General features: G+C 33.8%; 4 protein-coding genes across 12 annotated transcripts; 1 reads left to right on the top strand and 3 right to left on the bottom strand.

Moving 5' to 3' along the window:
* Positions 1 to 2,497: 2,497 nt before the first annotated feature.
* On the bottom strand, positions 2,498 to 6,131 carry LOC140832414 (CAAX prenyl protease 2-like). Its single transcript, XM_073196428.1, has 8 exons — positions 5,749 to 6,131; positions 5,193 to 5,252; positions 4,840 to 5,049; positions 4,207 to 4,318; positions 3,690 to 3,761; positions 3,318 to 3,380; positions 3,128 to 3,205; positions 2,498 to 2,859 (listed from the first exon to the last, which is right to left on the bottom strand). The coding sequence occupies exons 1-8, from the start codon at positions 6,043 to 6,045 to the stop codon at positions 2,726 to 2,728; spliced, it is 1,026 nt and encodes a 341-aa protein (XP_073052529.1). The 5' UTR covers positions 6,046 to 6,131; the 3' UTR covers positions 2,498 to 2,725.
* Positions 6,132 to 7,875: 1,744 nt separating this feature from the next.
* LOC140832413 (F-box/LRR-repeat protein At1g67190-like) lies at positions 7,876 to 10,045 on the bottom strand. 6 transcript variants are annotated; one of them, XM_073196425.1, is made up of 2 exons: positions 9,460 to 10,045; positions 7,876 to 9,366 (listed from the first exon to the last, which is right to left on the bottom strand). In XM_073196425.1, exon 2 carries the CDS (start codon positions 9,327 to 9,329, stop codon positions 8,070 to 8,072), a length of 1,260 nt encoding a protein of 419 aa, XP_073052526.1. In that variant the 5' UTR covers positions 9,330 to 9,366; positions 9,460 to 10,045; the 3' UTR covers positions 7,876 to 8,069. The 6 variants fall into 6 exon arrangements, with proteins under 6 accessions (XP_073052526.1, XP_073052525.1, XP_073052527.1 ...); XM_073196424.1 differs by having other exon boundaries at positions 7,876 to 9,355; XM_073196426.1 differs by having other exon boundaries at positions 7,876 to 9,355; positions 9,482 to 10,045.
* A 7,671-nt stretch (positions 10,046 to 17,716) lies between these two features.
* On the top strand, positions 17,717 to 18,871 carry LOC140832412 (glucosamine 6-phosphate N-acetyltransferase-like). 3 transcript variants are annotated; one of them, XM_073196418.1, is made up of 2 exons: positions 17,717 to 17,849; positions 18,344 to 18,871. In XM_073196418.1, exon 2 carries the CDS (start codon positions 18,350 to 18,352, stop codon positions 18,821 to 18,823), a length of 474 nt encoding a protein of 157 aa, XP_073052519.1. In that variant the 5' UTR covers positions 17,717 to 17,849; positions 18,344 to 18,349; the 3' UTR covers positions 18,824 to 18,871. The 3 variants fall into 3 exon arrangements, with proteins under 3 accessions (XP_073052519.1, XP_073052521.1, XP_073052520.1); XM_073196420.1 differs by lacking the exon at positions 17,717 to 17,849 and adding an exon at positions 17,861 to 17,883; XM_073196419.1 differs by lacking the exon at positions 17,717 to 17,849 and adding an exon at positions 17,864 to 17,979.
* Positions 18,872 to 19,442: 571 nt separating this feature from the next.
* On the bottom strand, positions 19,443 to 22,282 carry LOC140832410 (myb-related protein 2-like). Of its 2 annotated transcripts, none has more exons than XM_073196417.1 (7): positions 21,744 to 22,282; positions 21,443 to 21,661; positions 21,282 to 21,358; positions 21,116 to 21,173; positions 20,972 to 21,038; positions 20,800 to 20,869; positions 19,443 to 20,359 (listed from the first exon to the last, which is right to left on the bottom strand). In XM_073196417.1, exons 2-7 carry the CDS (start codon positions 21,651 to 21,653, stop codon positions 19,613 to 19,615), a joined length of 1,230 nt encoding a protein of 409 aa, XP_073052518.1. In that variant the 5' UTR covers positions 21,654 to 21,661; positions 21,744 to 22,282; the 3' UTR covers positions 19,443 to 19,612. The 2 variants fall into 2 exon arrangements, with proteins under 2 accessions (XP_073052518.1, XP_073052517.1); XM_073196416.1 differs by having other exon boundaries at positions 20,972 to 21,044; positions 21,744 to 22,278.
* Between the last annotated feature and the right edge of the window lie 1,624 nt (positions 22,283 to 23,906).

Raw genomic sequence — 23,906 nt, 5'->3', positions numbered from 1 at the left:
ATCATTGGGTCTTCTCTCTTTAAGGTATGTTCTGGGCCGAAAAATTATCTCTTGGAAGGCCCAAGTAACTTGGTGGTTGATAAAAGATATGTACAGATGAACCGGTTTGAGTTTGAACTCGGATCGAGCTATGGCTTTTATGAGCTCAATTTTATCTGATCACAAGGTCGCCAGATTTAAATTATTATTTTTTAGTATAAAATTTTAAAAAACATTAAAAATGTTATATATTTATTTATATACTGTTATAATTAATATTTACATAAAAATATTCTAAATTTTGCATGTAAAAAGTGCAAAGCTCAAGTTGGTATGATCCCAACTCGTCATCTGATTAGCCAGAACAATCTTATACTTGACCAAAAAGTTGTACAAATCACAGTAAAAAACAAGAAAGTAACTAGACAAATTAATAATTACCCTGAATTTCATCTGGATATTTAAGCCACACCATGCTCTTGTATAATACACCGAAAGAACTACATAACTAGATTTAGTGTATTCGACTCAACTCGATTCGTAATAGTACAACTCTATACAAAACTGACCTCCGATCCGATCCGATCGAGTTTTCTTTCATTGAAAAAATGAGCTCTCTTGTATAGCTAACTCGGTCCCTTCCTATGACCCTAATTAACTTCAAGTGGTGTATCTCTTAAAGGCGTGATCTTGATTACCAAACCCGGAAACACATCATCCGGGTCATGAATGTGCGGGTTCTCCTCAACAATATATGGATCCCCACACTTGTCACTTATAGTCTGCAGCGTCTCTCCTTCTCTCACGACGTAGATTTCGTCGCATGGCCTCCCCAGCATAATTTCGTGCAGTACTGAAGATTCCTGCGCCGAAAGCTCTCCTCCTCCGCTCGACTCACAGCTGCTCAATATCAACATTAATGCAACCAACAACAAACCGTGCCACAAAATTGCCTCCGCAAATACCACAGGCGAAGAATTTTCTCCGGGCATGGTTGGCTATATATTTCTTGTGTTTTCTTTCCGTATATATTTTCCGAGTTATGGCGTGTCTGTGTTGAGCGTGGGGGTGTTCAGGGTGGTTGTATATATAGGATTGGGTTGTGTGAGGATGCTTTTGACTTGGCCAATGGAAAAGATGGTGGCATTGGCTAAATTCAACTGCTTCATTAAGTGGGTTTGGTACCTGTCAATTTGAGGAATCCGATCGAACAATTAATGAGAAGAAAATTTTGGGTTTTTGGCCCATAAATTTTGTCAAGTCGACGGAAATTTTACATTTTATCACTCTCAAATATATAAACTCGGCTTACTTCTTTGCACAAAAAAATCATTTAGAAAACAAATTTTACATGCAAACTTCATTTCGAGACTTAATTAACACTAGTGCATCGCGTGCTTGTATAATATTTTTTATAATTTATTTGATTTATATTTAAATGAAGATCAAAATATAATTATAAGAAAATAACTAGAGAATATATAAATTAAAACATAAATTGAGAAATAAAAGAATACAAAAAAGACCTTAATGAGAATTGAACATATAACTTAAACCCCGAGAAACAATGATTATATCCACTGAACTACGTATAACTTACATTAAAATTTTAACATTTTATTAGGTAAATTAAAGAAATTTTGATTGCAAGCATGCAGTAACTTGAGCTCGTCGGTTTGAATGCAGTCTTATGTAAGTGAGAAGAATCGAAGAAATTTACGTCATGACACAAATTTTGCCCAGATTTGTCAAATGCATGCATCTCATTATAGAGTTGCTCTTTTGTGAGACGGTCTCACGAATCTTTATCTGTGATATTGGTAAATCTTACCGATATTCACAATAAAAAGTAATATTTTTTTATGGATGACCCAAATAAGTGATCTATCTCACAAAATACGATCCATGACACCGTCTCACAGAATTTTTTGCCTTCACTGGAACCGGGTGATTTAACGTGTTTTAAAAAATAATATTTTTTTAAAAATTGCACCTAAAATATTAAGTTAATCTCGTTATCTTGAGAAAAAATTTGATATGAGCACCTCTAATATCTTGGAATTTGACTTAAATGTATCTGTGTGTACTTGGTAATAAGACGTATGACTTTTTCAAATCCAATCTGATTCGAGCATTGAGAATTAAAATGGGAAGAAGTCAAAGACGTTGACTAAAGTTAATATCCACTTTATTAGTCAGGTAGTGGACTGGTGGAGCAAATAATTAATTAATATTGTTAAAAAGTTAAATCTTATTTTGCATTAAATATAATGGATATTTCTCAACGAAAAACTACAACATTCCTCCTCCAAATTGCACTAAAAAAATAAATATGTATTCCCTTTCATGTCATGTGCAGTAAGATTGATGGCTTCTTTTAAATATCTTAATTATTGATCTTGACAAATTTTTATATTCGAGTGTCCACAAATTGCAAACAACGAAAGCAAAGTATTCATGTCATGTTTTATCTTACGGTTTTAGAAAATTCATGCAGTCGTATACACTGTATACGATGTTCAGGCAGTAACATACCAAGTCTGGCTTTACTAGATAACATACCTAGTCTGGTTCTACTTCTACATGAACATGTATGTACAACAATATTTATAAGAAGCAATAGTACTGAATAATCAACATATAAAAAATTACCATTTTTCTGGAGATATATCACTTCAACCTAAACATGATACAGGAAACTTGCCCTATAAAGTTACAAAACAATACAGCCCAAAAATCCTGAGTCTTAGCTCCAAGTACAGTATCTATGCCAACACTTACAATCCTCTGTTATATTGTTATACAAAAGGGGATTCGTTAATGGGAAAAGTAGCCACAAGAATCCCAGCATTCCCACTACAAATGCCACACTCACCATCCCTGGGGAAAAAAACAAGCCATTTGACATGAACACTAAGTAAGGAATACCACTTGGGAAAGATAAAATCTAGCATACATTGAGACAGCACTCAAAGTAAAAATTTTCAAATTTCATATAATAAAAGTCGCTCTGAGATAGAAGACTGATATCACAAAAAAAGGTTCGATTTCTACTTAGAGTTTAGTCATAAACTCATTTCAGTTATAAAGAAATCCAATATCATGAATTTACTTCATAGAAGTTGGCAACAACCAGAGTGAGACATACCAGATCTACGTGAAAACATTGCAGGCAAGCCCATAAAGTTGCAAAATATATGAGCAATCAGTGGAGCAGATAAATGTCCTGCCATTAGTAAATATTAAGATGCATTAATCATGGCAATTAGTAGTTGAAAGAATTATGGGAATGTAATGTGATGCACTCCATGCAATCACATTCAGGAAGGATGGCTCACCAGTGCGAATAAGTAGAAAGGATGCATAAGCCCCAAATATGACAGTGTAGCCTAATTGGAAACCTGAACATGTGACATAGATAACAAGCAACTGGCATTACTAAAATATACCTTTATTCATTTTAAAAATGGAAACTCAAACTTGAAAATCAGAAAAATGATAACATAAACCTCCGTCCAACCTTATATCCCTAGTGCTAAAAACACGCCTAATATTATGAAACAAGATACATCCTCATTATTGCAATTGGCTACATTTCAACCATTTCATAGAAATCCAAAACTCATCGTAAGACTCGTCCTTTATCACTCTGCCAGGTCATTTACTGAATTCATGCATCAGCAATATCAAATAAATAGACAACAAATTACCTACAACTGAACAAGCTTTGAGAAAGGTATAGTCTTCACGGACATAGAACTCCAAAAAGTGGTTTAAATGAGCTGCAAACAAAAACATTTCACTACATTTATTTAGTTTTGTATTAAACAACGAGCACCGACAATTGGAATCTCGAAATGTGTATAAATGCAATAAATACTGGAGGGAGCATATAAGTGAACAGCGAGCCTGAACGCTTACACCAAGCCAGTAGCAGTGAAGCACAGTACACCCACCCCCACCAACTTCCATAAGTTAGCCAAGTGCTCCAGGGAAAGAAAGACGAAGAATTGTGAGAAAGAGCATGTACTAATAGCAGCATAAATTAGAAGATCAGGCCAAGTCATTGGGGTTATGTGGGGAAAGACAAGTAAGTGTTGTCACTGGAGACATTTCCCCTTCATAGCACCCCTTCACTCCACAAGACCTTGAGTCGTACTTTAGGAAGATACAAATTCTTGATCAAGAAGGTTTAAGAATATGCTGATATGAACTTCATACATTTACCTAAACTGAAAAAAGTAGGACAGAGGAATATGACAACATAAGTGCTGAACCCTCCACAGAGTAACAAAGGAATCATGCAAGCTCTGAACACCAGTTCTTCCGTCAGTGGTGCCTATTCAAAGAAGGTGGAGCAATATCAAAGTTTTAACATAGCCAAAACCGTGAGTAAAACTTTCTTCTATGCAAGGAGATAGACCGAAGCAGTGTTTTGACTATTATCTATCAAATCCTCAAGAAGCTCGTAGTGTATGTGATCCGGGGTTCTTAAGAAATGTTAATTTGAGCCACATACCATCTCTTTTATCTCAAAACAAATAACTCCACAGACATCCACAAAGCTTCTTGAAATGCCTTTAATGTACATATAACACTAAATTCATGACTCTCAGCTCTGTAACCACTAGATCGATGTCCTCTTACTCCTTTCCGTGTTCAGCAAAATAAGCAGGAAGAAATGAAATTAACAAGTAACTGATGTTCAAAATAAGGCACTTATTTAACCTTTGAATTGTTTGACAAAGAGTACAATCTACTAAATTCTAGATGCAACTGAATAAATAAGCCCAACTTTTTTTTATCACAAGACTCACATCTGTCATAAGGCCACAGCAATATGCAAACAAGGACACTAACCACGAAATAGTTACGCCAGGATGAAATACTGGAGACGATTGAAGCTGCTTGATTAATGAACCTTTGGAGAAAGTTTTTGCAAAAAAGTGATGGATTTCCACCTACATTCAAATATTTGTTCCTTGCTTCGAGTACCGCAAAAAGATTCCGCACAAAGGACCCCATGTACATGCAGGAAGTCAGTGAAATGGGATAGATCAAAGCTTGCCACTGTTCATATATAAAATTGCAGTAAGTAATCAGTCGCTCTTTTCAATCTGCGAATCACAGAAGAGTATAATTCGCTAAATAGTCCCATACCGAAATCTATTGAATTGTGTTAACATCAAATTGGTTTTCAGTAAATTACTCACGATGTGATCCAGCCTGATGCCATAAACACCAAATAGAAGTGATGCATCCCACTTCCTTATCTATGAAAACAGAGAAGGATGTAATTAGATAATAACTCAAGCAAGAAATATCCCATGGTTTTGCAAAATAAGTTGTTAACAGACTTGGTAATTAGCTAGTAAACTGCCATAACGGTTATTAAAATATAAAACTATCGACAACGTCACCTCCACCTAAACATGGTTTTGCAATCAGGGGGTCACAAGTTCGAAACTGGTGTGCAAAAATTCATATATTTCTTGAAGTTAGTTTTAGACCGTACAAAGATATTCATTATTCTGCCTCTCATATCCACGAATTTTGGACAAGCGGGGGGTCAACTTTCGCAAAGAGGACAGCAACAGAGAGTTAGCTAGGCATATGTATACCAAAGCCACCGCCGTTTCATTTCAAGAATCAATTAATCAATCATAGTCGCAGATTCTGAACCCTAACAACACATTCCTCAAAACCATTGAGCTGCATAGGTTTTCTATCAAAAAGTCAGGGAATAGAATAGAGATAGAAGGTGCTCACAGGGAGGATTAGGGAGCAAAAACCCAGACAGACGATCGAGGAAACTGCTGCGCATACGAAACGTCGCACCATAAAGGATTTGAAAGAGGTTGGCTGAGGTAATCGGAGAATCAGCGTAGGCGAGTAGAGAATCGCAACGTAAAACACCGCCATCACGGTGCACGCAGCCACCGCCCCTGACTTTGTGATCTCATCACCCACGCCATCGTAGCCTTGGTGTTCCATTGGCACCATCGTATTGCCGTCTACGGGATCCACAGGCGACAATGCACTGAGTGTCTGAAAAAGTAGGCGCATCAGACTGTTCACTGACTTTGAGATGGGCTTGATATCTTTTGTAGGGACGGGCTGAATCGATTTGGTAGCATTCGTTGACTTTCTTTGGGCCGTCACTTTGAGGCCCAATATAAAATAGACCTTGATCACCCAACCGGTGGAAGAAGAAGACCTTTAGACATTCTTTGGCGTGGATAATTTGAATTTTAATCTTTCACTTATCATGTATTTAGGTGTGCACGGTTAAAATTGTTATAGGTTTGTTCAGCCCGCATCCGACCCGTGCTGCATGCATTATTATACCCTTATTGATGGTTATATAATCTTTTGGGAGAGAAAAGATGATGTTTGATTACATTTTTTTTAATATCCTAAAGTTTAAAATAATTAAAAATTCAACAAATTTAATAAATTTAAATGAATAGGTATCACGAATTTTTATCTGTGAGACGGGTCAACCCTACCGATATTCATAACAAAAAGTAATATTCTTAGAATAAAAAGTAATCATTTTTCAAATATGACCCAAATAAGATATATGTCTCACAAAATATGACACGTGAGACCGTCTCACATAAGTTTTTGTCTATTTAAATATAATTTTTAATTTAACTAATATTATAAATAATTTAATTATTATTGATCATATTTTAATTATTATTATATTATTTTTAACCGTAATATTATAATTGATATTAATCATTATTTAATATTCAAATTTGTATTACTATTTTAATCATCACAATAAATACATATTTGTGTTATTATCAAGTTTTAATAATTTTTATAATATTAGTTGTTTTTTAGTTGTTTCCAGAAATTGAAATTTAATAATTAATATGATATTTTAATTTTAATCATTTTTTAAATAATTAATTCTAGAAATTTTATTTATTTATTCAATCATTTTAAAAATATATTACTAATTAATATATGAGAAAGACATTTTAGTAATCATAATATAATTAACAAAAATAATCAAGTAAGTTAAATTCATGTCAAACATCGCATAATTTATTATAATGTGATATTTATATTTATTTTTTTATTTTATAATCATTTTTATCATATATTATTTACTTATTTTATTACACGAACCAAACGATCTCCTCATAGAGTAAAGCTGAGTAAAGCTATTCTCTTTTGTTTCAAATTTTTTCTATTACATTCGAAAACTATTTTCCACAAAACAAAGCCATACGATAAATTGCAAAAGAAAATGGTCCGATGGATTCCACGGCTATGATTCGTCAATCAAAATAGGCAGCCCATGCACAAAGAAAAATGCACAATCATTTTTTTAAAACATTTACAAACACTAATCGAATTTTGCTTCAGATTGATAAGTAACCATTTAAAGGCGGTACAATGTTCCATATTCGATATTTTTCAATTACAGACATGTCAATAACACTTGAGAGTAAAAACACGACTGGAAAAATTGTAGCTTGACATTTCTGTTCCAAGCAGAAAACCCAAGATCATACAGTTGTCCTTGAAACTTCGACAATCTCAATACCCAAGAATGCACGGGATATACCACCATTCTCAAAATCCAAACAGAGAAGAGTTGCCTTATGTAACAAAACATGACACCATTTTCACAGAAAAACGACTAGCCAATACAATATGAGGGAAAAATTCTACTTGATCTATCTGCGAAAAAATATAAGTGGTAAAAACTATCTGAAATCTACAACTCTGTTGGGATTTCCAGCTAACACAAGCAAAGTAGATTGCCACCTTCCGAATCCATTCCACCCCATATCTTTGGAACAAACTTCTGGATTACATGGAATCCAAGGATGAGTTGCAAATGACATGAAAAGGAAGAATTATTTATGAGCATAATGAAAGCAGTGCAATTCGCATTTCGAGAATGTATAGACAAAAAATAGTAGCACAAACAAACATAGCTTTAACTTGAACACAAAGAATGCAATCAGTTTAAATTGCTCTCAATGAAAAAAAAATTCATGGAAAGCCCAAACTGAGGGCACTAGGAAGAATCCACTCTTGACATCAAACTCCTGTGCCATACAAAGCTACTCATATTCAAATTTAACCTCTATGTGTAGGTATTTCCGCATAAGTCTTACAATAGATGAAGTAAAGTTGGCTAACATGTTGCACTCTTCGTGGGTTTTGGTCTCTGACACGACCCCATGGATGACCAACTTTTTGAGATGAGGGCACTTTTCAAGAAGTCCCGAAACCCACATTGCAAAAAGGTCGCTTATCACCGTCCACCCAAGTTCCAACAAAATCACATTATCTAAAACAAACGAACCTTGTAAACCATACTGCACCGCCGCCTCTTTAAGATCATAGTTCAGGGATAGATGATTCAGTAATGGAAAACATGAAGAAATAGTCTCCATATCAACAATCTCATCCTCGTCATCAAATACAACACCCCAAAGTCTAAGTTTTTTCAACTTCGGTGACCGTGAGATCATGTGGTGAAACTTTGCCCACATGATTGTGAAATTGCTCACATCCACTACCTCCAGATTCTCAGCATTCTCACCAATATCGAGATGAATTACACTAACATCATCAATCTTCAAGAATCTCAACATCCCCTTGCCAACAAGCTCGAAAACTTCAAGCGTACAATCTTTCAAGTGCAACTTCTCTAAGCTGTCAGCTTCCAGAATAAATTTATCCAAGCTGATCGCCTCAACAAAAATATCCTTTAACGAGTTACTGCTCAGGTCCATTGTTGCTTGCAGATCTGACATGACAATATCGAGACTAATTAAGGTCAAAGATTCAATCTTGGGACAAATGGTAAGAAGAAGACTCAGATCCAAAGCCGATATACTGACATAACTCAGAGAAAGAGATCGCAGGCAAGGCAATTTCTGATAACTCGGTTCAACTCCGGTAATAGTATTGTGAGACAAAGCCAAGATTTCAAGCTTCTGTCTACCACATTTTTCGAGAATGTTGATGTTGGGAGTTGTCCTTACATTGTATCGTAAGTGGCGCAATGTTTCCCTAGTGTACATGAGCCACGCAATAACAGGGGCGGCAGAGAATTCATCCACGTCATCCATAATGATAGAAAGAGATTGCAGTCCGTTGGTTTGGAGAATTGTTTGAGTAATAAGTATCTCAAGTCTACTCGTGGAAAACTCGTGATACAAAGGCCAATCACTTGAATCAAATGAAAGTGCATGGAGATGATTCCTCCAAGCCTCTTGCCATTTCCGGCAAGTCGCAGATGCAATTACGACATCCCGAGCAGTCCCAAGCTGTGATAATATGTTACCAACGACCTCAACCGGAAGAAACTCCATGTGAAATCAAACAAGCAAGTGTAGAACTGTAAAAAGTCTCTATTATTCCAAACTCAGTCAAATCGCTGAACTTTTAAGGTGTGGGCCAAATTGACCAAATACACAAAATTACTAATCACGCTTTTCAAACCTAGCATCAAATCATAACTCACAACAGTCTGCCTCAACTTCCTGTATTGCTCGAAGTCAATATTTTCGAGCAAGTTCAGAATATTCTATCTGCACCCAGTAATTTCCAAGAAATGATCCAATACTCTGAATATTCAGGAAAACAAATTAATTATCCAATTCAGACCAAAAGAATAATAAAGCACAGTATCAAACGCCCCTTATCTCCTGAATATTTGCCAAAGGCATAAATTTTCATCCCCAATCAAATAGAAGCCATCAAGTTTCTCCGCATTTAATCCTGAATCATAGCTTCAAGAAATCACACAAACACCAGCATAGCCCTCGTTTCTATTTATGAATCAGGAACAATTACAGTAAACAAGGTAGTTACCAGAAGAATCAAACGCCGATAGACCAAATCCGGAATAAAATCGAGCAATCTTGTAAATATGGCATCAAAATCACAAGTAGTACGAGAATCAAAAGGCAACGATTTCTCGTGAAAGGAAGAAAAGGGTCGCGAAGGGCAGGTATCTGATTCGCTGGATGGTGGGGGCTGGGATGGAAATGGTCAAGCTTTTTTATGCGAGACAAATGTATTTCAAACTGTGACAAAATACACGCAGTGACGGTGTATACGTGCAGGCTGGTGTACCCGACGTCAACATTTGAATGAATTCTTCTGGTGTAGGGGAAGATTTCAAATTACACATTTAATTTCATAAAGTAGTTGTTATGTAAATGAATTCTTCTTAAAAAAAAAAACTACATTCGATTATTTAAAAATTGGCAAAATATTATTGATATTAGTCATCGAGACACACATAGTATAATATAATTATGTTTGAAATGAGAATAATATATTTATATTTTTAAGTATAGTTAAGAATATGACTCTGTCCGGAATAAAACTTTAAATTTTAGAATCTTTTAACATTTTAAGTTGATCTATCCGGATATATATCCAAAATTATATAAAATTTACATATATTTTTTTAAAAAATAACTGGCCACCCGAGCTTTCGTCCAAGTGTCATGGACGGTGGATCCGCGACGTCGCTTGGGTGATGGCTCCAACAAGATCCCGAGTCTTGTTGTGTGTATATATGTGGTGTAAATTATCCCTTTCATTTTAATAGTCAAAATCCCGAGTCGTCTTATTTGAATTAGCCTCGATTGTTCGGAAAGTAAATTGTCGTATAACATGTGTCTACGTGATATTTACCAAGATGAATCAGAGTTTTTATATAACGTGGTTAAGTCATGATTGATACGAGTTCTGAGTTTCGTCTTTCTAGTTGGGCGTCTCTACCAATTACAGATTTTGGATTTTATTTTATGCATAGATGGTCAAGTTTTATAAATAGTTCGATGAAATTATTTGTTGGGATTATGACTTTGAGGAGTTTATTTTACGTACTATGGAGATGTTATTTTCAAAAAATATATCTGCATAATTTTTATGTTCTGAGTCGTTACATGTTTCGGGCTCCAAAATTCGGCCCTTTAAAAAAAATCTGCGTTATTTTCTGAAAATCATGAGGGTTACATTGTTTAAGACAAAATTTAATATCTATAGTCTCAAATTAGCGATTAATTTTTATTAGATACTAGTACAACGACGCACGCGTTGCGTGCTTGTACGATATGTTTTTATAATTTATTTGATTTATATTTAAATGAGGATCAAAATATATTTATAAGAAATAATGAGTGGCTAAATTATAATTTTGATATATGAACTAAAAAATTAACTTAAAAAAGAATAAAAAAGACCCAAGCAAAAATTGAACCCACAACCTCATGATTAAGAAACATAGGCTTTATCAACTAAACTACATGTGACTTGTTTTTAATTTTTAACACTTTATTAATATATATAATTAGTAATGTAGAGAGTGGGGGTGAAGGGTATTTTAGGTATTTTAAAAAACAGACCAAGGAAGTTACTCTAACCTACTCAACCTTAATAAATAGTAAGAGATGATCCGGTTCCAATACAAAATCGTGTTTTCTTGTCATGCATCAACACATGCATGCACTGTTAGATAAATTTTATTAAGTTACATGGATTGTTTATTAAGTTAAATTAAATTAAATAACTATGTGTCGTGGATTGTTTATTAAGTTAAATTAAATTAAAAATTAAAATGATTGGTTAAATTTTTGACTATCGACATTTAATGTATCTGATAGATTGTTGATATTCAATATATAGAGACATAAGTGTAATTTCTATTTATATGATGAACTAAAATATAAATATCATAAGAAAATGATAAACATTATCTATATATGAGTTATAGTCCTTGCATCGAATGTTATCACATTCTCAATTCTCTATCTTTGTTACATGGAAAATTATTTATGATTTAACATAATGGATTATATAATTTTTCCCCGACATGCACGTACACACACGTGTATACACTCGAAAGCCCCGTAGTTAATGACAATGCATTAACTTGTATGGTAGAACCACGAGAAAGAAACATGGTGCCACCCTGGGCCGTACCCAATAATTTATGGGCCGGAGGCAGATTCAAAAAAAATTAGGCTCTCAAAAAAATGAAATATGAAAAAATATTCAAAAATTAAGCTCTCTAACAAAAATGAAATATGATTAATATTTATAATGTGGTAACTTTAAATAACAGACAATATACAATATAGACTAAACCATCACATAAAAAGTGAAAAATATATGCAATGAAATAAAAAAAAAAAAAAAACAAAAATCTCTAAATAATCACTTAAATATCACACTTCTTTCCGTTTTGACAGCAAAAGTATTCACTAAATTTTCATAGTCAAGATGTTCAACTATTTCTTCTCGATCGATAGCATATCGAATCAGTTCAATATTTTTCTTTGACACCGTTGATTACAGTTAAGTTTTGATCAACTTCAACTTGAAAAATTTATTTTTTCATATGCAACTATAGTTGTTATTTTAATTACTTTTCTTCCACGAATCTTTTTCACGTTAATGAGTTAGGGTCTCAATAAATGGTGATTGGTAAATATCAACTATTTTTAAAAGAAAATTCGTCGTACTCTAGTATTATTTTACAATAATGTACAATTCAAATTCTCAGAGATCAATATGAACTTGTCTAATATTCATCCAATCTTGTAGAACGATAAACGCGATATAGATAAATTAGTGGACTCTCGTATCAGAATCATTTCAGATAATGATTATAATACGATGGTAGACAAATATCAACGTGAGAGCTTGGCTGAATCGTATTTCTAGCAATGAAAGCAAATTTTTGACAGATTCATGCATGCTAATGTGTGTAAAATTTAATTTTAGTCCATTTGAAACGTAGTAGTTAAAAGGAAGAAATTTCTAGAAACAAGCATACAAAATATTTTAGATTAAAAGATACATCGACCAAAGGGCGAGTCAAGTCGCCGGACTTAATTAGTTGTGCCTGTGGGACAATTTGCGAGGTAGGTAGGTAGGTAGTTCAAGACATTAATTAAATAATTGAAGGAAAATTTAAAGTGGTGGAGCCAAAACGATATAATGCAAAAACATCACTGCCCATTTGTATATATTTAATAATAATAATAATTATATAATAATAATAATAATAATAAAAGATATAATATTTCAAATTCATTTTCGACAATATCTCGGTGAAGTTTGCTTCCAAACAAGTCACATCTTTCATTTAATGATTTGATGCATCTATGCAATAGTTTTGTAACAACAAATGCTCTTATATTCTTGTATATATAATCAAATTCCCCATCATTATTGGTCCAAAATTGCTCAATAAATACAGATCAACATCAACCTCACACACCCACAAAAAATCCTTTCTAATGAAAAATACGTCTCATTTTCTCTTTTCATCGCTCACAAAATTCCAAAGGGGTTTGTCCCATTGTGGGGTTTGATATATAATTTTGAATGTATAAATATAAATATTCTTGAAAATATACATTGAATTATGGCAAACTCATATTATAAGGAATTTTTAGGTATTAAAAAATTTGAAATTGTATATGTTGTATAAAATAATTGTCTCTGCTAGATAGAACAATCGAAACATGATTCGTGAGTTGCTATACAATTTTAAAAGTTCTGAATTGCATCGTTCTCATTAACTATAGCTAATTAGTAAAAGAGCAAGCATCAGAAATGACTCTATATCAATGTTCTTGAACTTATATGATGATATGATTGTGAGGAAATGATTATTGATCTGTACGTAGTCCAAATTGAATATTAATTCTCATATCTCAAATAGAAGAATTTTTACCCTTAATTACAATTTCCTAAAATAGAAATTTCTCAATAATGTAATATTTTTAGAAAAAGTAGTTTTTTTTTTTAAAAAATAAAAATAAAAATCGAGAGTGAGATTCAATATGAAGAGTGAGGACAAAGAACAAGTAGCAAATTAGATCAAATGGCAGCAGAAAATGAAACCACACAAATTGGAATCCAAAATCTCAGAAAAAGACACGTATACTTGTCGCCTACCATACAAAAAGTTACACTTTCCATTGACGTGTAACAGACATTCCCATTCGTTCCCATAAGCAATCTCCTTGAATTCCCCCGAACTTGATAAATTTCTCTCATTCGGATTCGTGAGCACGGCTTGAAATCTCAAATCTGTTCGATCCCATGCATAAAGGTAAACAATCCGCTATCATGCCTCTTCAGTTCTCAAATGATTCACGCAAAAAAATGGAAAAAAATCCTGGATTCAATCGAGCAACGACGGATCCACAGGATTTCAAACTAGAGAAGTCTATTTCGTCGAAGAAGATCAAGTCAGATGAAGAGGTAGTAATTACTCACCCACCGGTATTGACGTTGCCGTCTTCACCATCAAGCGCTAGATTTTCCAAGGACAAGGAGGAAGCGCCAAAAATCACGAGTATCATAGCACCAGATTACAGCGAAGAAACCACAGATCACGAGGGTTGCAGCGGGCGCGAGAGGCTGAAGAGGCACCGGGTTGAGGTAGCGGGTCGGGTTTGGATACCGGATATGTGGGGGCAGGAGGATTTGCTCAAGGATTGGACCGATTGCACGGCGTTTGATTCTAGTCTGGTTAACAGTAGCATCATGTCTGCAAGAGCAGCTTTGATTGAAGAAGCCAGGAGAGCTACTTCTACCCGATTCAGAATAGAGAATAGTTGTTGATTGTGAGTTCGTCCATTTTTTTCGGGTTGAAGAAATAAAATCTTCTTCTTTTATACTGTTGAAGATAATTATTAATCAAATTCTTGAAGAATGCATGCTACTCATTTTCTTATATACTTTTCACTTTCTCTGGCCAGTGATATTTCTTGTTGTGTGATGTGCAAATACAAAACAAACAAAGAAAAAATATGCATTCTTTGAAGATGGGTATTTTTTTTTTGTTTTTACGATATTATTCAGTACAATTTTTAAGTTAAGTTTTATTTTTTCCTTCTGAAAAATCCATATGATAATATAACATAAACAAGTCAATCTCCATTATTCTTTAGATTACCATGAAACCTGATAAAAAAAAAGATTGCATCTTGACAACATGGCAGTCAATTCCATGTAGTCAGATTCGCGCGCAATTAAGAGTTTAACACACCATTAAACTTCTGATATTACTCAGTTTTTGGAACCAACTTCCCATGTTTTTGTTTAACCCATTTTTTTTTTTTAAAAAAATATGATCGAAATCCATTAGACCATCTCCAATCATGGCACCACAATGGTGTGGCACCATTGTGGTGCCATGATTTTTCACTCCAATCCAGCACCAAAACTGGCGCTGGATTGGAGCAGCACTAGAAAATGCTCCACATGTGGCGCAGCACAATTTTCTTTTTATTTTTTTTTTGTTTTTTTTTTAGTTTTTAATTTGATTAATTTAATATATAAATTATAATATTTAATTATCATTATATTATCAAATTATAAATGATTAACATAAAACAGAAATATTAATATTGAAAAAAAAAAAGAATATTCTTGGAATATTCTATTGTAGTGTAAAATGTAGTGCAATGTGGTTGAAGATGATTTTAGTGTAACACCAATGTAGTGCAGAATGTAGTGCAGAATGTAGTGCGGTGGATTGGAGATGGCCTTACTTCACTCACCGATAGCCGAAAATCAAATTTTCCGAGGTCCCTAAACGACCTAATTAAGTAATTTTTCTTCACTAATTGTTGTTCGATAGCTTGAAATCGAAAATAACCATGAATTTCCAACGAGGGCGTATCAACAAGTACTGCTCATCAAGTATAAGATATATTTATATATAATTAAGTTGTATACAGTATACACATCTCTCAGAAAAAAGTTGAGATTATAGATTTATAACAGCAAACGAATTGACATATTGGCCATGAAAGGACTAAAAACTTAATCCTACGTCAATGGAAAAAACTTCTACGTACACAATTTCTATTTCATATCAGCAACTGTAAAATGATATATATATGCTCCAAAATGATAGTTTCACTTTCTCCCTTGATTCGCTCCACCTTTGATGTCGATTTTGCAGTAGTAAACCCTTATCCTTTTCAGTCTAAAATCTTTCACATTTATACGGACGAGTATCTATTGTAGTTTGTGAGTTTGATTTTGTGAGGAAAAAAATGAAAATTGGCCTAATTCAGGGCTTTTGATGATATATATTGTTATGATGTCGCAACTCACAGCAACTGCTCTTTGATATATACTGGATGAACTCTTATATTAACACAATAGTATGCAAATCATGTTTGTCAGATAAATGTACAACAATAAACATTAGTTTTTAATGATATATTTTATAATATAATATAGATAACGATAATGATATTTACACTCTATTATTTTATAAATATTCTCTATCTTTCTCAATTCCTAAATTAGATTGTCAAAAACTACTAATAATCATTAAATTTGTTGACATTCATAAATATAAAATAAAACATAAATAAGAATTAAACAATTATAAATTAAATCGATATATACTTTTAATATATGCTTTATTCTCTTTTTTTCCCAAATCAAAAGATGTTTCATGCTTGTTTTAATAATTTTATAACATATTTCTTATTTTGTCATAAGATAGAAAACTCAATTCTTTCCATTAATCATAATGTCCAATAAAAAGAAATATGAAGCTTAACAATCTTAGTATCTTAAAATAAAATTTTATTTATCAATTTATCATTTAATTATTTTTTTTTGTAAAATCATTCATTTAAAAAGAAGCTCACATTAATATATATAAAGCAATGATTACCTTTTAAAAAATATAAATTTTTTTGTTAACATGAAAATACATTACATTTAATTATATTTTTTGTAAATCAACAAAAGAAAGTAACGGATGAATGGATCAAGAAAAGAAAAATGAAATAATAAATGATGTTAATATTTTAAAAATAAATAAAATCAAAAGGAATACATTTAACAAAAAATATAAATATAATTCACTTATAAATAAATATGTAATATGCGGTATTTGAAACACGCGCAAAGCCGCAAAGGTGCATACGTCGATGCATTAAGAGCAAGCTTGCTGCTCCTGTAGTGTGTATTGTGATATGCGGAGAAAGGGCGTCCTACATCGGGTAAACATCCACCATGCATCGGACATGAGGTCTATACGAATCCACCATGCATTTTGTGCGGGTTCACATGTGCTATACCGAATGAAAATCACCCGCGTAGCATAGCTTTTTCTGTATGATAGTGCTTCTTCTGTATTTTTCGAAGAGTATGTCTCTTGTGAAATGATCTCACGAATCTTTATCTGAGAGACGGGTCAACGCTACCGATATTCACAATAAAAAATAATACTCTTAGTATAAAAAGTAATAATTTTTCATAGATGACCTAAATAAAAGATTCGTCTCACAAAATACGACCCGTGAGACCGTCTCACACAAATTTTTGTATTTTTCGAACGAATATGTCGATTTGATTGTTTTTTCCAGCTAATATTTGTTTTCAATCAACTTTTAATATTTTAAATACTCATAAAATCAATTATATATATGTGCAAAAATAAAAAAAAATTAAGTTGATTTTAATAATGTAAATCAATTATATTTTCAATTAAAATAATTTCTCATCAAATTAATTTAAAATATATATACGTTTAAAAAATAATTCGCATAATTATTAAAGTGAATAATAAAAATCTCAACCAATAACATATTTTCACTTTCTCTACTCTTACTGCCAATTTTTTTTTTTAAAAATGATTTTTAATTCGATTTATTTATTTGTTTTCGAGGAAATTCAACTTGAATTTTGATCCCTCCGTACATATCTCATCACACAAGTTCTGCAGAGCCAAGATCCACAGTAGTCGTCCAAGATAGCTTTATATTATTAAAACCTGTACATTTGGATACCTTGGTTGCAACGACGACGTTTTGCCGATCGCGCTCTCTGTACGTTTCTGCTATCTCCATAAGCATTAGAATTGTAATCTTTTAGCTTTGTTAATCTTGGAACATGAGTGATGCAACTTATCAATAATTATGTCTCAGATTGTAGTATCTCCATCATGTTCCAGATCTTGTATCCGAATCTTTTCTCGACATATCAATTTCTGATGTATTTCTTGTTTTTCCGCACTTGATTTTGGCATTTCTAGCATAGACACACTGAAGCTGTGTCCATTCGGCTATGTGCTATACGGCTCTGTGCTATATGGAGGCCCATTTTTTGTCTGAATATTTTTGTGCCTTATATTTTGGGTACCCGACACTGCCCGAAAAATTTCGGGTACCCGAATGGAATTAATTCGAATCTCGACGATTTGAATTTTGTGTGACTCCTTCAAATTAATCAAGATTCAACCTTTGCGGTCTGGAATTGTTTCTTTTACTTGGGATATTATTATATTAATGCTTAGGAGTACATGTATGATGTATGGGTGCAGGAAAAGATGCAAACAACAAACTCCTTCGTAGAAGAAGATATGTTTCAGGTCAGAAAGTTAGAGATCATGGACCAAAAAAAAGGCTTCATTGAATTACTTCAACAGCTGACAGTTTGTGATTCCATATCCCATGAGGCATTTATAGAACGATTTCATGAACTTGCTAAATGTGGGGATGAACATATTATATGCGTGATTGAGGACTATAATTCAGGTATGATTGTTGCCACCGGGAGTGTGTTTATCGAGAAGAAATTCATAAGGAATTGTGGAAAAGTGGGGCATATTGAAGATGTGGTGGTGGATTCTGTTGTTCGAGGTAAGCAATTAGGGAAGAGAATCGTTGATTTCCTCTCTGATCATGCTCGAGCTATGGGTTGTTACAAGGTGATTCTTGATTGCAGTGTTGAAAACATACCGTTTTATGAAAAATGTGGTTTCAAGAAGAAGGAAATTCAGATGGTGAAGTATAATGTTTGACTAGATGAGTTTTGATGGATGGAATTGTTATACATTTCAATTTTTTCATTTTTAATCCATATAGATTTTGAAAGGGACTGTTATATTTCAAGACGGTCCAAAAGGAGCTAATTCGCGACAATATTCATATATGTATGTTTTTTTAAAAAAATTCAAATTGTATCTGTTTTTTTTTTGGTGTTAACAGTTGTAGATCGCAAATCAGTACAGTTCTCGTATCATCCAACAATTGCAACAAGTTTTCACGTGTTTCCATGATTATTTGGGGTTCTAATTAATCAACTTGGTGGAATAGCAACACCTGTACTGTTATACCTGTTGAGCATGAGTATCGTATTTGCCTTATTTTGCTTGTGTGTGTGATAGGTGAGAGACTCGTACAATGAACGATATCAAAATTTTTTTTTGCATTTTTCTCTTTTCCACTCTCAATATTGAAATTCCCCCTTTAAAAAACTTATATCCTTTTCTTTTCAGTTTGTCTAGCTAACAAAACAGGCTTTGCTTTTTTGGTAGAATTATAGATTGAGTCTGTTTCTATAACCTCAAATCGATCATAGATTGTCATGAAACATCTTGTGCTATTATCATTTCTAAACGTTACTACAAAAATATTGGGCAAGCACAAGCACAAGCACAAATCTTATCATTGCAAATTGCTGGAGCTTTTTTTATTTGACCGACTATCCCTCTCAACCAATGAAAGCATATGGTCTTGTGGCATTAATATCACTTTCCATTTGTTATGGATCTTGACTCTCGAGCAGTGGCTCTTACAAAATTTGTCTCTCATCCCCAGCTGAAGCCATTTAAATCCAATTGCTTGCAGTTTGAGACACCATCATTTTCATCACCAGTGTTAAGGTCCAGTTTTCTAGAAAAGAATGGAAGTTTCGACTCTGGCGATTTCTTGTGAGACTGTGAGTTGATTAAACCATTATTGTCCGTATTCTTGTTGAAAAAATTAATATTTGTTTCTGACCCTTTAAACCTGTTCTCTAAATAGTTGCTACCACCATTCCATTTGCTTCCTTCATGACATCCAATGCTCATTGATAAATTGTTGGACTTGGTTTCTAAGACAAGTGCATTGTCATTTGCCCTGGGGAAAAACCCTCTGCTTTCTTTTTTGTCTTCGTGCCATCTGTTTTCAGGTTTCCTTAGCTCATTGTCATTTTCCCTCGACTCCTTCTGCGCTCTAAATTTTATAGGGCTCAATCCCATCGGCATATTGTACATTTCTTGGTCCCTCACAGAACCATCACACGAGGTTAAGCAACTCTCTATCGAACAATCTGCTGGCTGAGTTGTTTGTGCTTGCTGTAGGCACGAATCTGACAATTCTTTCACTCCGGGAAATACGGAATCCAGGCATTGTGTCGTAACTTTGGACACCAAGTCAGATAAATGAACCTTGGCAGTTTCCAGACTTATTGTTCCGACATTCTGTTTTCCAAGGGTTTCCTGTGCTTTCTCTAATACGCCTTGCAAATATTTACCTTGAGCCTCTATCCGGAGCTGTAAATGGCGCTGCACCTATGCATGTGGAAATGAACTTGTTATGACGGAGGCATAGAAATTCAACGTTGTGAAAGCTATATAACTTGTACGCATTGTAATTTTGAACTATTTAGCAGGGGGAAGAAAAAGTGAGAGAATGCCATTCTAAATGATATCAAATCAATAATAGACATGCTTTGTAATCATTTGCCTGAAATATATTGATTGAACTGTGATGCGTTTTGCAATCAAAGATGAGATGTTGGAAAAATTGTGGTGTGACAAGCTCTAATAATACTCTCTGCTCGAGGGTTGGGTTTTATTGTCAGTGTATGTGCCAAGAAGGTAGAGCATGGTGGGAAACATCAAAATGGAATTTTATTTATTGAATGACAAGATGCATATACATGTGTGAGGGATTTATAACTTGTATTTACTATTTACTATGTGCATGACTCTATCTATTGTCTTTTTACCTCCAGCTGTTCATGTAACCTTCGCTGCACTTCAATCTGCATCTGTATTGCTTCTCCTAAATGCAAGTTTCTGAGACAAGAATCACATAATAAAAATGTAAGTTGCATGCTTGTGTGAGTATATATAACCGAAATAAAGAAACAAATATCATGAAATTTTTTTGGCTCATACTTTGTCGTTTGGGTTTCAGTGTTATGAGTGCTCATATGGGTTGCACTTGCTTCATTTATTCTTTCCCCTGTTGCTGCAATCAGTTTGCCACCAATAAGCATACTATCTTCAATTGGTATTTACTGGAAATTTTGTAATTCTTACCCGTTCTGTTATTTCCACTATTAGCTTGTCCGTGGAGGTTTTTACTGAGCCTATACTTCTGGCAGAAAAATGATAGAAACTTGAGAACTTCATTTCACGTGTTAAAGTTAATTCTCAGTATAGTTCTGCAGAATTTTAGAGTGAAATTTATTGGTTAAGAATTAACCTGAAGGTGACTCTTTAAGTGGTATAAGGTTAGTCCTTGAATTCCCATCAGTTTCAAAACTGATTTTGGGGTAGCTTCTGCACAGAAGGAACTATACTGTTAGCTGAACGTAAGAGCATGTTATTTGTTGCTGCGGAACTTGGTACATTTGATATGCTTACTTTCTGCTCCGCCTAGTTGATTCACTGCTTCTATGAATCGTTCATGGAGGTCAGGAGTCCATTTAAGTCTTGGCTTTGCATCAGTTGAAAGCACAAGTCCTGAATCTCCAGCACCATTTGTACCATGAAGGAACAAATGCCTTTCAGCAGGAATTGACATTCTCGAGGAAGGTTGAATGATCTTTCCTTGGTTGTGGTGTTGGCGGTACATTTTCTTTCCTAAATATCACACTTTCTTATGATACTCCATGTCAAAGCTGAAAGGAGGCGACTAAAATGAAAAAAAAAAACATAATGGTACCTGAGAACGATATCAACACTGTTTAAATGCCAATCTTCAAATACTCTGAATGTGAAGTATGTTTTTGCTATCTTGCAATTGTGATGCTCTTATTCGTTACTTGTTTTCTTTGACCGAAGCTGTGCTTGGGGATGCTTATAAACAGATGAGGATAGAGAAGTGGCAAGGGAAGCATAGAATCTTGCACTGGCCCAACAGAAAATCAGATTCAATCCAATCTTCACAAGGACATGAAAAGAGATGTCGTCCTTCCATTTTTAAGCATCTGTGAGTGGGGTCCTCTCCCCTAGTTTCCCTTTTTATTCTTACCCTGTAGAACTAGCTATTTTTTCGCTTAATACCTTACAGTGTGTACAAGAATAGATCCACCTTAGTCACCCATATTCGTCTTCTGGCAAAGTTTAGGAACCTTATTCCTGGAATGAACAGTGGAATTTGGTTCCCTTTGATGTGAATATTAGAAGAATCCGCTTTGTATGATGTTCCAAAACCGTTTAAATTTTTTAACAAGAAAGAATCTATTGACCGGAGCATCTACTCAGCATTGGAATGTCTCTCTCTTTTTATTTCCAAGGGTTAAAAAACGCGTGTGAAGAGAGATTGATCATACACTTGCTAGCAGTTCTTTATGGAATGTCACGTCGTCCATGTTGTAAGTGACTGTGCATGCATATTTCAACTTTTGATTCACAGTTGATGATTTGTGTGTAAAAAAGTTCGCATTCACATTCTTTCATGTAGAAATATCCTGTGTTCTCAAAGATTTAATTAGATTCATTTTGCGGTGAGGGTGAGGGGAATGGGATGTTGCTTCCTGGCTTCATTTGAAGGTCAGGAATGACACAGCGAATACATTCTTCGTTGTCTCCTTCAGTAAGTTTGGTACTTATTCATTCAAGCAAGACACGGTTCATAAAAGAGTGAAAGAGGGGAGAATAAGATCTTTTTCAAATTCTTCAAATAAGCATAAAGAAGTTGGTCCCAATAGTTGGGACCCCTTTAAAAGAAAATGACTGGGATTGTACTTACTTCTATACTTGCATCGGACATAAGCGTGACAAATCATACCAAGAATAAGACCACTTGCTTTCACTTCGTGTTAAAATTTTATTGGGATGCAGATTCTTTTGTGTGAATATACTTTCTTTCTTACTGTAAATGACAATCTTTTAGTAAGCAACTCATTATAAGTTGTGGAGAAATTTATCTCTGTGAGTGAAAAAGATTTGTCAACTTCTAAATGCATCGTGGCATTGACACGACCAAGAGAGAATACAGACTGTTTCCACCTCAAATGATAATTATAACTGTAAAATTTGTTCTTGTGAGGGCATCTCCAACTTTCCTAGAGAATTCCTCCATTATAGAGGGAAACTCTTCCAACCCACCTTTATTTGCACTCTCCATTTTGGAGCACTACATTGAAAATTGCAAAAGAGTCTTTTGTTTTTTTTTTTAAATTTTTTTGGTCCATTTCATTTTTTTATTTAGAATTTTTAATTAATTTTAGTGTAAATTTTTTATCTTTTTTTATCACTTTTAATTTATTTTTTCATTACTTAATTATAATATTACTAATTATAACAAACATCATCTACATGAAACATGATCTGACTTCCAAATCGACCCAAATGATTGCTTAAGTAAGTTTTTTGTTTATTCCAACTATAACCAGATATGAATGGTATCAAATATAGAAAGTAAAAAATATAGTTCGACATAAATATATCAACACAATTAGTTACTCACAATGTATTTATCAGAAGCACCACCATGGACGGCTAAGTTTCACCTGGCTAACAGATAAACTAAAGTTTTGGACAATCTTGTTTATGTTGAACCAACTGATATTGGAGGGTCTTAATAGTACGAGACTCTATTGATTTACTAGTGAGTTGTTCATTGTAGGTAGTTGCTACTCGTGACCACAATCTATCGTGTGATTGGTTTAACAAATTACTTGATTTTGTGAAACATCAAGATAAGCCACTACGATGAGTTTGTCCTCCTCGATTGAGAAAGCAACACCACGTTTAGATGAATTCATTTGACCTTAAATAATTATTCAATTTGTATGATTTACATCAATGCTACAAATGATAATTTAATTATAGCAAAACATTTTGGATAATAAATCTTGGTAAACAGTCGGATTAAATTAAG

The sequence above is a fragment of the Primulina eburnea genome, chromosome 5 (genome assembly GCF_022965805.1).
Source record: "Primulina eburnea isolate SZY01 chromosome 5, ASM2296580v1, whole genome shotgun sequence".
NCBI lineage: Eukaryota > Viridiplantae > Streptophyta > Magnoliopsida > Lamiales > Gesneriaceae > Primulina > Primulina eburnea.
Note: the sequence above shows the minus strand (reverse complement) of the source record. Positions and strands in the feature narration are given on the sequence as shown.